Here is a 15,776-nt window from a genome sequence, read left to right as displayed (position 1 = left end):
AAAATGTACAAAGAATGGATGCTGGGTAAGCGACATTGACAAGGGGCCTTCTACAAGTAAGAGGTAAAAGGCAACCTCAAGGCTTAGAAAGGAGGTTTCCAGTGCAAAATGTTGAAAGTGGAGCAGAGGTTCTCCTTTCTCTTCGCTAATCCCCTGTGCCAATTCCCTGTTCAGTAGTTAAATGTTACATCAACACCAATGTCAATGAAATTTAACATAAGTACTTTGCATCTAACCTCAGATTTGAACATTGTTCATGAATATTTATGGTTTTAAGTATTTTTGCAGAATTTTACTGTGCAGAATTTGTAGAAACCTTGCATTGGGAGCAGAAGCAATTTTGGAACAGGGATATGTGTCTCTTCTTCAGAAAACAAAACAAAATCCCGAATTATTTAAATTGTAATTTCCTAAACAGAACCAGCATGTGTATTCTACACATAATAATTTAAATTCTATTTCATTAAAAACTCTTGTTAATTCTTTTAAAGAAGTTGTGAGATGCAATTTGTGTGACCAAAAACTATAAGACTGTGCCAATAATAATTAGTAAAATGTATCAAGAACAGATTATTTTGCGAAACAAATAACTACAGACATTTGGACATTACTATTCTTTAAACAGATGGTTGTTTCTGTGTGCTTTCAAATAGTTTCTGATTTATGGTAACTCTAAGTGATGGTATCATGAGTTTTTCTGCTCAGGGTCACCCAGTGGGTTTCCATGGCTGAGCAGGGAATCAAACCCTGATCTCCAAAGTTGTAGGCCAATGCTCAAAACACTATGCCACATTGGCTCTCTTTATACAGCTAGTACACTAAAACATTTACCAAATACTAAAAACTGAAACACATCAGATTCCTTATGACAATAAAACATGTAGACATTACACTCTTAACAATAGAACACTAAAATACAGGAAAAGGATGTCTATTTGTATATCTTTCTTATCATAACAAAACCTCCTAAGTGACTCTCATTCCCATTCAGACTGATTTATACTATAACTTTCTTTCTTTACCAGAAGAACCCATTTTTCCTTCTCATTGGAACTGCTTGAAATTGTGCCTTAAGTATCTCCCTTTTGAGAAACTCCCATCTGGCCTGAACTCCCTTCTCTTTTACTATTCGTGACCACTGGGTCACCCTCAGTATTTCTCTAAATTCCAAGCTGGGAATCTTCAGAACCATAGTCCAACACTAAAACTACTAAGCCACGCTGGCTCCACTGCATATAAATGATTTTTTTTGTTGTTGTTGCTAAAGATGCAGAGACCCTCTGTTCATTCAGAATATTATATTCTAATTTTAGTTTCATATTTCATCAGAGATTCCCCCCCCTCCAAGAATTCTTTCCCATTTTTAATGTAATCTGGTGTTCCTTGAATATAAATGATGATAATTTGCCACACTATCTTCTTAAATATATTTAGTTGTCACAACCTTTTTTTTCTTATGCAACTATTCATAATCTATTATTTGTAAGTATTCAAATGAAACCAGTCTTGCATGACATATTTTTTTTCAGATGGTGGAAAGGCTTATGAGATTCAGAAATTTATCAATGCTGTATTGTTGCCATTTTTTAAAATGAGACATTCTCTTTTTATTACACTGTGAATCAAGTAAGACTGATACCAAAGAAGATTTCTAAGACCCAATTTAAACGAGCCTTTGCGCCGCCCCTGTCACGTGCTAGGAGTTGACTGAGGATGCAGCGTCCATACTGGCCTCACCCCTAGCACGTGACAGGGATGTCAAAATGGCGGCACCCTGTACACATGGGCATCGCCATTTTGACGTGACGGACACATAGCATCCACACGTCCCATTGCGCTGGTGATGTCACGGGTGTGTCATTTGTGCACTCAGGTGTCGCAAGCACGACGCTTTTTGCGGGTTCTTTTTTCGCCACCAGGAAGCCTCGCTGTTTGGCAGCTGAGGCTTCCTGCTGGTGGAAATGGAGGAGGTGGCAGGCCACCCTTTTTAGGCGGTCTGTATCCCGCCTAAGACTGCTTTTAATGAAGTTTAGGCTGCATCCACACTGCAGAAATAATCCAGTTTGATGCCACTTTAACTGCCATGGCTCTGGGAATTGTAGTTTGTTATGGCAGTAGAGCTCTCTTACAGAAAAGGCCAAATACCTACAAAACTAGAAATCCCAGAATTCAATAGCATAGAGCCAAGGCAGTTAAAGTGGTGTCATTAATACTTTCCTGGATTGTATTCAGAGATGTTACCACTGCAATATGGCTTCCCCTTATATAGGAAGTTACACTGATGATGAGGTTATTCTTACTTTGTAGATTAATGTTATTACATAAGAGATGAAAGGACTGGCCTGGTGCATAGCTGAGGACAGAATGGTAGGCAGGGAATTAGGTTACCTGCTATGTTACTACAGAAAGGTTTTGAGAACTGGAAGACAAACAGCACCTCCCTTGTAGTTTATTTCTGTTATAGTTTATTCCTGCTGATCAGTTTGAACTTGTCCCAGATCTTAAGCTTTAAATAAAATAAGATTACAGCTCAGAGAACATGTGATACACTGTAGTACAACCACAGAGAATGATTTTTGTCTTTGTCAAAAGCATGTATTTCAAAGGGGTAATAACACAAAGCCAGAGATGGTCACTTTTGTGTTAAAATACAAAAATATTTTAATATGTTAGTTTATTTAAACACTTTTGAGTTGAAAATCTTTTTTTTTTGTTGGATATGCTGAACTGTAAAAAGTAATTAATATGCAGTCAATCTCTTTCTAAAAATATTTTAACATTGATATTTATGAAGCATTTGCTTTTAAAATTTCTAATCTTTCTAAAATATATTTGACTAAAGATATATATATATATATCAGCCCATACTTTATTCTCATCATACTGTCACTGTACAACTTGTTTTTCTGCAAACTGTTGATAAAAGATGACCATGCACTATGACCAAAAGCTTCCATCCATGTGCAGAGAGTTTCATTCAAGCAGGGGCTTCTGCTAGTTTGTTATTTCTTATCATGAAAGATCTTGCTATTGTGTGCACATTAGACAAATGAAAACAAGATGGGTCATTCCCACACAAACATGTATGTATTCATTAGAACCATGAAGTCAGAACTGTGGATCAGAGATAGGTCCCTTTTTATTCAGTGCTTGTTTGAAGGATATACTATATCTATCTATCTCTATCTATCTATCTATCTATCTATCTATCTATCTATCTATCTATCACCCAGCCAGGATATATACCATCCAGCCAATGTTTAAAGGTTTACATTCAAATTACTAATTACAAATATAATGTAAATTTCTAAACGCTGACTGGCTAGTATATAGAAGGAATTGAAATAACATAGCCCTCCAGAATTTGTTGAACTACAGTTACCACCAGCCCTTGCCAACCTAGCCTGTGGTAAGAGGTCTTATCCAACAACATCTGCAGCACTGCATGATTTTCATCTTTGGAATATAGAGTTAGATTAGATAGAAGCACAATTTAAGGGGGAAGGGATTGATCTCTGGATTTGGTCTTGGACTGTCTATCAGATTTGCAGATGACACAAAGCTAGAAGAAATAGTCAGCTCCACAGAAGACAGGCTTTCCGTACAAAAGATCAACATGCTGGAACCCTGGGATGAAACTGATGAGACCAGATTCAACAAAGATAAATGCTGAGTCTTGCATTTAGTTACATAAATAAATGAATAAATAAACTGTGAGAGACTTAGCTTGGCAACAATATATGTGAAAAGGCTCAAGACATCTTAGAGCAGTGATTCCCAAAGTGGGTGATACCAGCTCCTGGGGCAGTGGAAAAATTCGAGGGGGGGGTTGAGGGAAAAGGAAATGGGAGAGGGGCTTCAGTCAAAATATTATTACACAAGAGAGACAAAGGGAACCAGTGGCCTTTAGGAAAATGGTGGAAATGAGGAGTTAGAAAATGTTTGTGTTGGGGGGGGGGGGGGCAAGTAGCAGCAAAAAGGATCTTTCAAATTTGGGAGCCTGCTTAAGCTTTGTGACAACCTGAAGCTTTGTAGGGAAGGCATGTCTCTAGGGAAGGAAGGGGAGCGGTTTCCGGTGTTGATTCTTTGAAAGAGTCCTTTACTTTTTGAAATGGGGGAAACTGGCTGCACCCCTCTCTGCCTTGACAATGAAGGACTGAAGAAGAGCCATCTCCCTTTGCACCCAGTCATCTTGGGAGCAGGATCCAAGCAGCCACTCCCGAGAAACAACCGAGAAGGCTCTCATTCACTCCAGCCTATGCCACAAGGCTGGCATGGGCAAGAAGCTTCTTGGTTGCTGCTCAGCTGGCTGCTTAGTTGCTATTTCCTGGGTGAAAGGGTACAAAGGGAGCAGCAATTGAGGAGCCAGTCGAACAGTGATTGAGAAGCTTCTCCCCCATGTCAGCCTTGTGGCATAGGCTGGGATGGACAAGAGGCCTCTCAGTCACTGCTTGACCAGCTGCTTGGTCACTGCTACATTACATTCAGTCACCCTGGGAGCAGCAACTGAACAGCTGGCTTGTTCAGCCGTATCTTTTGAAAAAACCCAGGTTCGGCTAATATGAACTTGCCCCTAATCCTAATCGGGGCAAGTTCAGGGGAGGGATTTAGGTCATAGGAAGGGCAGTGGGCAGAACATTCCCTCCCCTTCATCGGGGCGGAAGAGGAGGAGGAAGGAGCCGGAGGAAGGATGCAAAAAAGGGCAATCAGGGTGACTGACAGGGGATGCAAAGGGCAGTCAGAGGGAAGGCAGAGGGAGGAACTGGAGAAAGAGTGCCAAGAGTGACAGAGGAGGAGGATGAAGGAGCCGGGCGGGAAGGGGGCCATGGAGGGCAATCTTGGAGGAGAAGGAAGGAGCAGGACAAAGGGTCAATTCAGGGCAGGTCAGAGGGAGGGCACAGAACGGAGCAAGCCTCCACTCTTGCACCAGCCAGCTTTCTCTCTTTTTTAAAAAAAAAATTAAATTATTTTTGGCAGTCTATGTGCATGTTTTTTGCTACAGGTACAGTAGACAGATATATAGACAGAATGTGCCTGCCTGCCTGTTCACTTGCCCTTTCCTTTCCTTGCTTCCAGCAGCACTTTGCAGGAGGCTTTTTCCTATTCAAATGCTACAATGCAAATGTTACAAATGTTTCTCTTTCCAGTTTGGCAAATTGGTGGCGCAGTGGTTAAATGCCTGTACTGCAGCCATTCACTCGAAACCACAAGATTGCGAGTTCAAGACCAGCAAAAGGGCCCAAGCTCGACTCAGGCTTGCATCCTTCCGAGGTTGCTAAAATGAGTACCCAGACTGTTGGGGGCAAATTAGCTTACTTGCTAATTAGCTTACTTGCTGTTCATCGCTATGATCTTTGGAATAGCGGTATATAAATAAAACAAATTATTATTATTAATTAATGCTTTTGCTACTGTCTCTAAGGAATTTGAGGAAAAGCAAATGATGCATGGCATCCTTTTCTGGCATTCCGTGGTGAGGAATTTATTATTACTATTATTATTATTATTATTATTATTATTATTATTATTACATGTGAATGAGGCACTCTGGGGTGGCAAGGAGGGAGGATGCAGAGTTGGCATTAGATTGCATTTTGGATTTGAAAATGGGGCCAAGGGAAGATCCATAACCTGCAGTGACCCAAATACCCACAACACACACAGAGGAGGTTTTAAAATTTTACAAAATATGTGTATACTGGCGCCTGTTTGTTTTTTTTAAAGGAGGGGGGAAAGGGGGGAAATCACCCATCTGGTGGCCTGATCGCTGTAAGAAACGTCACCCTTGACAACAGCAGAAGATAATTTGATTGACAGCAAAGGAGCCTTTTTTACACCGGTTTGGCAAATGAGAACTCTCCCTGGGGCTGCATGGTATTCAGGTTAAATTACCCTGGGGTAAATAGTGGGCACTTGCTTCCGGAGAGATTCGGGGGAAGGGCATCCGGATCTACCCAGTTCCATCCAGCGCAAATAGCTCAGTATGAATGGGGCCTGTGTCTGAACAAGACGAACCAGGATGGTCTGGAAATGGTCCTGTGAGGAACAGTTGAAACAGAAGGGTATGGCTAGCCTGGAGAAGATTAAGAAGAGACACGATAGTAGTTTTCCCAATACCAGTTGTGTTACTCCAGAGGGAGGTCTAGAACCAATAAATGTAAATCATAGTTCAACTAAACTTTAAGAATAAGCTGCTAATAATGAGAGCTGTTCATCAGTGAACAGACAGTTTGGGAAGTGGTGGAGTCTCCATTGCTGGAAGTATTTAAGATCATGTAAATATCAAAAGAATGTTCTATGACAGATTTTCTTTGTTGCGAATGTCTGAACAATGAACTGAATAGCAATAGATGAGTCAATATTTGATGTTTTTATTGTCACATGGGCATACATGAATTTGCAAGGGTTGAAATAATCCTTGAGTAGCGAGATCCAGTGTGCTTTGAGCATTGGACTACAATCCTGGAGACGAGGGTTTGAATTCCCACTTAGCCATGGAAAGCCACTGTATAAATCACACACTCTCAGTTTCAAAGAAAGGCAAAACAAAGCCCCCTTTTGCCAAAAAATCCCCATGAAACATCTTAGGGGTGCCATAAGTCAGAAATGACTTGAAGGCATGCAACAAAAACAAAACTTTGAAAGCAGCATGTTCATTCATACTCTAGACACAACTCTATATATTTAAGGATTGTTTACAAATAAGATGCCACTATATCAGAAACACTAGGTGGAAAGTAGTCCCACAACAGGGACCATTTCTCATGGTGAACAGTTTGTTGTTTAGCATCAAAACAAAACTGCCTTTATAGATCTTCTGCTTTACCGACATCAGTATTTAACAGCAGTTGTGGTAACAGGTCAAATAATTAATATCTTTTATGCAGTGGCTCTATTCTGAATCAGACAGAACAAAAGGAAAAAAGCTGGAAAGGGTCACATTCAGCTAAAGCCGATATTTAAAAATGGAGGAAGACTAGCTTCCAATTACAAAGAGTAAGTAATAAGGTTGGTGCCTAAGGAATTTAGTGTACATATAGTCTGATGAACTTATAAAGACTATTAGCTGCCTATTCAGCTGTAGGCCATATTTCAGAGGAAGGAACTGGCAAAAACCACCTCTGAGTATTCCTTGACTAAGGTTCAAAACACACTGCAGAAATAATCCACTTTGAGGCTGCTTTTACTGCCCTGGCTCAATGCTAGGGAGTTCTGGGAACTGTAGTTTTGTGTGAGACATTCAAAATTCTCTGTCAGAGAGCTCTAGTGCCACAATAAACTACAATCCCCAGGACTCCCTAGCACTGAGCCAGCGGAGTTAAAGTGATCTCAAACTGGATTTTTTCTGCAGTGTCTTTTGGACCTTAGTCAAGGAATACTCAGATGTGGTTTTTCCTCTGAAATCCTTCCTATTTTTTGGACCTATGAAAATGCTATGAAATTCATAGGGTTGCCATAAATTGACGGGCAATGTGAAAACACATATGCACACATGTCCAGCAGTTACACATCTATACACCAAAGAACAAACCAACCTCAGTATCTTAATATAGCAATGAATCGGGGGAAATACTGCAAAAACAAAGAAAGAGGAAATAACGTGCAAGTAAATTGTATTCAAAAATGAAATGATGATATTGTTTATGATCAGAATGGCATCACTGTGGCTTTTATGAACTATTATTTTGATCTTATCAATCAAAAGAACATCTAGATGACAGTGTATTAAGTTATATGACTTGGTTAATATATTTAAAATATATGCAATACCTGTTCTAAATTACAGAAAATTTAGAGGCTTCAAGTGGTGGTAAGAGCTAAAAAGGAGATTTAAAAGGATGAATTACCATGTCCAGATATAACAACAAAGATATTTTATCAGAACTTTAAAGACCCAATGATACTAAGGCTTATAAAAATATTCAACAAAGCATTTTAGCATTTTTACTCAATAACATCATATTTAAGCTATTCAGTTTTTATCTATGTGACATATAGCATATTTTAAGATATTTTGCTTATCTAATTTTTGACATTTTGATTACAAGAGATAAAAGGTACCATTGCAGTGAAAGTGCAGTTCCTTACCATTCTGATTCAACTGATGACTTTTTCACTTCTCATATCCTAGACTATATGTTAGTTTCAGCCTGTATGATACTGTTGCTTGCAAGAGTTCTTCTGCAAGGGATATCTTGGAAATCAAACTGAACCTTTCATATGTTTTCAAGCTGTGAGTCTAAGCAGCTTAGCAAATCCTCGTGTACCTGATCTGTGCTAAAATTACCAAATTGTTTTCATGGATTTGCTGATGAAAGTAAATCCAATAAGATTTACAAGTCACAAGAACTATTAAGCTGCTTTCCAAACCTATGGTTTAGTGTTGTCTTTCCATAGTTACAAAATAGAGGTTCAGATAACATTACTTAGATAGATGTCCAGATTCAGTCTGATAATGTAGCATGCTGACTGTGAGAATCTCATTGTAAAGTATCAGATGCTATACTTGTGTTTTCTCTCTAGTCTTTTGTTAACAATTATTCTATTATATTCTTATTTCCAATTAAAAAGTGTGCATATACAAAATCAGAAAATAATAGAAGCAGTTTAACAAGCTTACATTTGTGGGATGCACAGTGGATACTATCTCTCTCTCTGGCTTTGCTTCACGAATGAAGATTCAGGAAGGACTCATCCCACGCTTTGTACAAGCGTGTTGATGACTAAAAAGGCCAATCCGGGATAAACAGGTCCGGTTGCAGAAAGCACAGCAGAAAGTCTCCTTGAGTGATGTTTCTGGGTTGCGGTTCTTTCTGCATTGTCGTTTCTCTTCGAGACTCGTTCAGCGTGAGCTTTTGAAAAAGGCTGCAGCAATGCGAGGCCAGGGCAGACCATTGTTGGTGATCAATTTGGCCAAGCCTGAGATGTTGTTTCAGGGAGTGCTTGTATCTCTTCTTTGGGGCGCCCCTCTTACGCTGACCTGTGGCGAGTTCACCGTAGAATACTATTTTTGGGAGGCGATGGTCCTTCATCCCAGAACTGTGTCCTGCCCAGCGCAGCTGCGTCATCAATAGCATGGCCTCAATGCTGGTGATCCCTGCTTGCTCAAGGATAGCAACATTAGTTACATAGTTAGTCCAGTGTATATTTAGAATTGTGCGTAAACAGCGCTGATGAAAGCGTTCAAGGAATCGTAGGTGTTGGCGATAGATGACCCATGTTTCAGACCCATAGAGGAGAATAGACAGTACAATGGCTCTATACACACTGATTTTTGTGCTTCGCCTCAAGTGTTTGTTACTCTAGACTCTTTTGTGAAGCCTTCCGAATGCACTATATGCCTTTGCTAGTCTGTGATCGCTCTCTTTATCAATCTTGGCATCTGAGGAGATGATACTATAAGATGTAACAAATTGCATTTCAGCCACTTTATTTAAGCATCAGATTAAATAGAGAGCAAACTACTATTTTAATAATAAATAACTTACCTTTAAATAAAACCATAACTATATTTTCCAGGTCTAGCTAGGTATCAGTGGGTCCTTTCAGTAAAGATGTTTAGAGCTGCCAACCTCTTTTGGTTGAAATTTTGCCCAGAAGTCAGCTCTAAAATCAGGCTCCTTTTATGACTTTGAGAGGCCTAGAGGTTAAATACTCATTTAACATGCATTCTTTTTCTGCTGCTGCTCACTTTACCATACTGTTGTTATTCTTAAAATAATGAAACTAAATATGAACATAATATTTCAATAGAACACCTATATTTGTTATCAGAATATAATACAGTAGTATGTCTCAGAAATTAAAAGAGAGAGAAAATTGTTTCATTTGCAAAGTACACCAAAATACTACATGTGGTATATTTTAATAAATACAATAATAAAATAAGAAGTTTAAAAATATATATTCATACAATCAAGGCAAGCTTTACTGAGGCTATTGCAAAAATTACTCCATTTTCTTTTTTTTACATTTATTGGCCAATAGAAAGGAATGTAAACCCAAGAGTCAGGAGTTGTAGATGCTTTTGTCCTGCCATAATATGGGGATGGGATGTGTAGTGGTGATAGTATATTTTAGAAATGTGACTTCAGATACAGGTGTTGAGATAAGCTGAGAAAGTAGGCAAACTAGCTCAGGGTCATTTGTAAGAAAGTGTCTGGCAACAACAAAGAGAAAGGGACAGTATGAGGGGGAAAAAAGGAAAATGTGTTCATTAATTTTAATGAATAAGAACGGAGCCTGCCTGAAATTTGAATTGTGTGTAGTTTAATTATGTGATTGTAATGTTTGGGGGTCAGTTCTGATAATGACAGTCACCAGACCAGATCTATAGTTTGTTTAATAAATATCAGCCCCACAGAGTCAGAAAACACAAATGATCCAAGTGCAAATCTTCCAGTAGAAAAGGCCAGAGTTCCTCTTCAAATTCTTTATCTTTCTTCTCTGGGTTGCTCATTCCCACATATAGTAGGAGACCATCTTTGGCACTTTGCACCAATATGGGAAAACATAACTTCAGACACTTGTAGAATTCAAGACACTGCCATGTTAGTCTGGAATATCAGTATGCAAAATGATCTTGTGGCACCTTTGAGTCTAACTATGCGAAAGAGTTTGTGCATAACTCTGAAAGTCTATGAAAGCTTAAACTACAACATCTTTCACACCGGCTCAAAGGTGCTACTAGATCTCTTTGCATTTAGACACTTATGTCCAGGAAATCATACAGTATTAGAGCTCTCTTGCTTGCTATGGGACAAATATGTGGCTTCTTCAAAAGTAAAAGTGAAAGTAACAATCTTGATATTCAAGCTGGGGAGACTAGTCCATGTGGCCAGAGCCATTTAACAGTTTAATTTTTTTTTTCCTATTCCCAAAGGGGAAAAATGAAAAGGCCTGAGCCACCATGAACCAGAAGTAGCTGAAAAGGGGCCTCAGGAAGAAATGTTTTAGAGTGGAATAATTCCTGGTAGCAGCCAACACAGTGGCAGGCTGGCTACGTGAGGCTTCAGTACAAAGGTCAGAACAAGCTCTCAGTTCCAGAACATTCTGGATAGTGTTGTAATTTAATACATAAAAAGTGAATCAATTTATAGTTTTATTGTGGGTTTTTCGAGCTATGAGGCTGTGTTCTAGAAGAGTTTATTCCTGATGTTTTGCCAGCAGCTGTGGCTGACATTTTCAGAGAATCCTAGCATGGAAGAGAGTGGGGTATATATAAATACATTTAGATTGTGCATATGATATTGCAATTTTAATTTTAATTTTGCTAGTTGTTTCTATCACAACTATTAGCAAAACATTCAATGATATATGGGAATTACGATTGATGAGTAATAGTACAAAAAAGCATTTAAGTCAGGTTTATTGCTTATGCATTGTTAAGCATTATTAAGGATTCTGTGTGAAATGGGAAGAAGTCAATGGGGGGACACTATGAGTTACATCACTGGGTGACACCAATCCTAGGGACACCACTGATGCTAGGAAAGGTGGAAGGAAAGAGAAAAAGGGGAAGACCACATGCTAGATGTAGATGCATGGACTCCATCAGGGATGCAGTGGGCATAAATCTGCAAGAACTAAGGACAGTAGTGGAGGACAGGGAGTATTGGAGATGTCTCATTTACAGGGCAGCCATGAGTTGAGATCGACTTAGAATCATAGAATCATAGAGTTGGAAGAGACCACAAGGGCCATCCAGTCCAACCCCATTCTGCCATGCAGGAACTCTCAATCAAAGCATCCCTGACAGATGTCCATCCAGCCTCTATTTAAAGACCTCCAAGGAGGGAGACTCCATGCCCTTACTGTCAGGAAGTTCCTCCTAATGTTGAGGTGGAATCTCTTTTCCTGGAGCTTGCATGTATTGTTCTGGGTCCTGGAGTAGACCTTGGCACTGAGTTGAAATACTCAGAAGGACAGATTTAGTGTAAAGTTGAAGGCTTTCATGGTCGGCATCCATAGTTTTTTGTGGGTTTTTGGGCCTATGCAACCATGTTCTAGAAGAGTTTATTCCTGACATTTTGCCAGCATCTGTGGCTGGCATCTTTTTCCTCTTTTTCTCTGACGATACCAGACACGGATGCTGTCAAAATGTCAGAAACTAAACTCTTTTAGAACATGGCCACATAGACCCCACCAAAAAACCCACCAAAAAACCCCCTACAGATTTAGTGATTTATGACTTTATGTAAAGGGAAGTCCTTTTATTTTTGGGCAAGGGGAGTGATTTGCTTTGTGGAGTTTGGGGGGCAATTTATAAGCAGTAGTCATAGAAATATAGCATACCCACAGGAAGCCTGCAAGGGGTCAGAGGGGCAGGTGGAGGGGCAAATGAGGTCGAGGGCTGAAAGGTTTCAAGGTCTGAAGTGTGATGCTGGTGTTGGGAGCATTGCCATGTCATGGTCCCCTCCCTCCCTCCCTCCCAGCCTTGCCTGAGTCATGGAAGGGGCCTAGGGCCAAGGCTGAGTGGGGCTTTGCTTTGTTGCAGGCAGTGGCTTCTGAGGCCTATCTCGACTTTGTGTAAGGCGCCCTCCTTTCCCTCTGTGGGCCTTGGAGCCTTCTCTGAGCCCTGGTGCTGAACGGACAGCTCCTTCCTCCGAAAAGGGAAAGGGAAGGGAAGGGAAGGGAAGGCGAGCGCTCCAGCCCCGCAGGCCATGCTCTCCCTCCCTTCTCGCCTCTGGGGCAGCCTTTCTCTCCCTCCAGGCCGCCTCCCTTGCAAGAAGGACGCCTTTAGAAGGAGGGGAAGGCCTCTGCAGCTCCAAGGAGCAGGGAAAGTGGGCCAGGAAGGCCAAGGCCAGGGAGGAAAGGCAGGCAGGCACCCCAGGAAAGGTAACTCCAGCCTCCAGCCTCCTTCCTGAGCCCCAAATCACGTTCCAGGAAGTATATCAGTGTCTGGGGGACGTACTAAGACAAATGGCAGTTCTTGCCCGCAGGGAATCATTGCAGAATACTTGGGCATAGGAACAGGACGTAGAGAGATCTTGCAGCCCCTTTGAGACTCACCGATAGAAAGATATCGGCAGCAGGAGCTGTCCTAGACTTCAGTCTACTTCCACAGATGCATCTGCAGTAGACTTCCGTCTAGGAAAGCTCATGCTGCTAACTTCTTTCTTTCGGTGAGTTTCAGTGGGGCTGCAAGATCTCTGTACCTGCTGATTCTACAGACTGACACGGCTATATCTTTGAATTGTGCATAGGAAACAATCGGGGAATACTTTCTCATAGAGAATCTTTGGGGAATACTTGTCCATAGAGAAACCATACTTTCCCATAGGGAGTCGTTGGGGAATACTCCCTGTGGGCAAGAATTTTTCCACTGATTCTCTCTGGGCCAGAATGGTTTCTCTCTGGGCCAGCCCTGTCGTTTGTTTGAGAAGGTCCTAGTACCTGGAGGTGGGCTGCTCCCAGGGCCTTCAAGGTTTCCTGGCCTGTGAGTCCTTTGCACTGGAGCGGGGGGTCATGGGGGTCTCCAGGGGGAGCAAAGGCTGAACGGCCTCATTCTGCGGCGGAGGAGGGAGTCGGGAAGGGGCCTTTCTTGCTGCCTCTGGGAGGCTCCTTCTGGCGGAGGGAGGGGAGGGAGGGCGGCCTTCTCTGTCTGGGCAGCAGAAGGGCCCGCTTTCCCTCCAGGAGGGGCTTTGCTGGAGGCCTCCTCCTCCGACTTCTCGGCGGCGGCTCATCGCTTCCGACGCGGCAGCTCCTCAGCCTGGCCGCAGGGGCCTCCCCAGTCCCCACCCCAGACCCTCCGGCTCCGGGGATGCCTGGGCCCCCCTCCCCCTCCCCCTCCCCCTGACCCTATCCTCCCCCGCCTTCCCAGGCCAAGGAGGAGGCCCTAGGATCCACCTGGGAGAGCCCTGCGCTTGCCTCCCTGCGCGCTGGGCCCCGGCAAGGCGTGGGGCGGCCTTCCCGAGGCGCTGCGGCCCCTTCCTCCTCCTCCTCCTCCTCCGTCCCTCCCCTCCGCCGCGTCCCTTTGTACTTTCCCTCACGTGCCTCGGCTGCGGAGCCGGGAAGAGAAGAAGGAAGGCAGACGAGCAAGCAAAGGCTGAGGGAGGAAGGGAAGGGAAGGGAAGGGAGGAAGATTGAGAGAGGAAGGGAAGGCAGGCAGGAAAGGGCTAAGGGAGAGAGGGAGGAAGGCAGGCAAGCAAAGGCTGAGAGGGGAAGGGAAGGGAGGAAGGGGGAAAGAAGGGAAGCAAGGACTGAGAGAGGAAGGGTAGGAAGGCAGGCAGGAAGGGCTAAGAGAAGGAGGGAGGGAGGGAAGAAACAAGGGAGACAAGGGCTGAGAGGGAGGAAGGAAGGAAGGAAGGAAGGAAGACAGACAGACAGACAACAAGCGAGGATCGAGGGAGGGAGGTTAAGAAGGGAGACAAGGGCCGAGGGAGGGAGGGAGGGAGGGAGGGAGGGAGGGGGTCGTGCCCTTGCCCCTCGGTCTGCCCAGGAGGGAGGGAGGGAGGGGATGTCGGAGGAGCAGCGCCGCCGGGGCCGCCGCCGGGTCCCGTGGGAGTCGGAGGGGGAGCTGCCGGTGTACCTGGCCCGCCCGGGCTCCACGGCGCAGACCCCGCGGCAGAAGTACGGGGGCATGTTCGCGGCGGTGGAGGGCGCCTACGAGAACAAGACCATCGACTTCGAGGCCTACAGCGTCGGGCAGAAGGGCTCCCGCACCCCGCGCAGCGGCAGCCGCCACGAGGGCCTCGACTCCGCCGCCGCCTCCGGAGCAGCCGACAACAACAACGGCAGCGAGACCGGCAGCGAGGTCTCCGGCTCCGTCCTCAGCTCCCCCGGCGGAGAGGCCCGGGCCACCCTGGGCAAGGTGGTGGCAGCCCTCCTGGGGCCCGACGGAGGGGAGGTAAGCCGGGAAAGGCCTTCTCCAGGAGCCCCCTCCCCATCTTCCCCCGCAGGAGAGGAGGGTAGGGCCAGGGCCAGCGGTGGCAGGGACCATTGGAAGGAACCTCGTGACCAGTGCCACAAGTCAAAAAAAGCACGCTGGGAAACGAGCCATGTGTCCAAAGGAGGGCGACTAAAATGGCGAAGGGTCTGGAAACCATGAAGCCCTATGAGGAACGACTTAGGGAGCTGGGGATGTTTAGCCTGGAGAAGAGAAGGTTAGGAGATAATATGATAGCCCTGTCATATTGAGGAGGGAGCAAGCTTGTTTTCTGCTGCTCCAGAGAACAGGAAAAGAGACTCCACCTCAACATTAGGAGGAACTTCCTGACAGTAAGGGCTGTTCGACAGTGGAACAAACACACTTCCTCAGAGTGTGGTGGAGTCTCCTTCCTTGGAGGTCTTTAAACAGAGGCTGGATGGCCATCTGTCGGGGATGGTTTTATTGTGATTTCCTGCATGGCAGGAGGTTGGACTGGATGGCCCTTGCGGTCTCTTCCAACTCTATGATTCTATGTGGGAGAAGACTGGCTGGGCAATGGAGCCACTTCTCCAGAGGGCTGCTGGGCCTGGGCCTCTTTCCCTGGACACCTCCAGAAGGAGGGCTGGATGGACAGCTACCTGCTGGGGAGGCTCCAGGTGGTTGGAAGTCCCTCATCTTTAGGATTCTGTGATGCCAAGGGCTTGGTTTGACTCTGGGAGTTCTGTGGGACAAAGTAGTGTTCCTCCACAAGGGCTGCCTTGCTCCTCCTTAAAGGGTTCACCCAGGAACTCAGCGGAGACAAGCAGTTCTCTTCTCAAGGCCTGAGGTGTACCAGCTCCAGCTTTGCTGAGCTCCAATGTGAAGTCGAAGGCTTCCACAGCCATTGGTTTTCATGGTTCTTTCAGAC

General features: G+C 44.0%; 1 protein-coding gene across 1 annotated transcript in view; it reads left to right on the top strand.

Annotated features, from left to right (window-relative positions):
- The first annotated feature begins 14,451 nt into the window (after positions 1-14,451).
- Positions 14,452-15,776, top strand: part of LOC149280648 (dihydropyrimidinase-related protein 1-like) — a 60,881-nt gene continuing 59,556 nt past the window's right edge. The window contains exon 1 of the mRNA XM_089500288.1: positions 14,452-14,848. Coding sequence (XP_089356414.1) covers positions 14,459-14,848 — 390 coding nt within the window. The 5' untranslated portion in view covers positions 14,452-14,458. The remainder of the gene's footprint in view (positions 14,849-15,776) is intronic.

Source organism: Sceloporus occidentalis, unplaced genomic scaffold, assembly GCF_023333645.1.
Source record: "Sceloporus occidentalis isolate IW3139 unplaced genomic scaffold, rSceOcc1.0.p SCAF_150, whole genome shotgun sequence".
Lineage (NCBI taxonomy): Eukaryota > Metazoa > Chordata > Lepidosauria > Squamata > Phrynosomatidae > Sceloporus > Sceloporus occidentalis.
The sequence above is the reverse complement of the archived record's forward strand: the minus strand, read 5'-3'. Positions and strand labels throughout refer to the sequence as shown.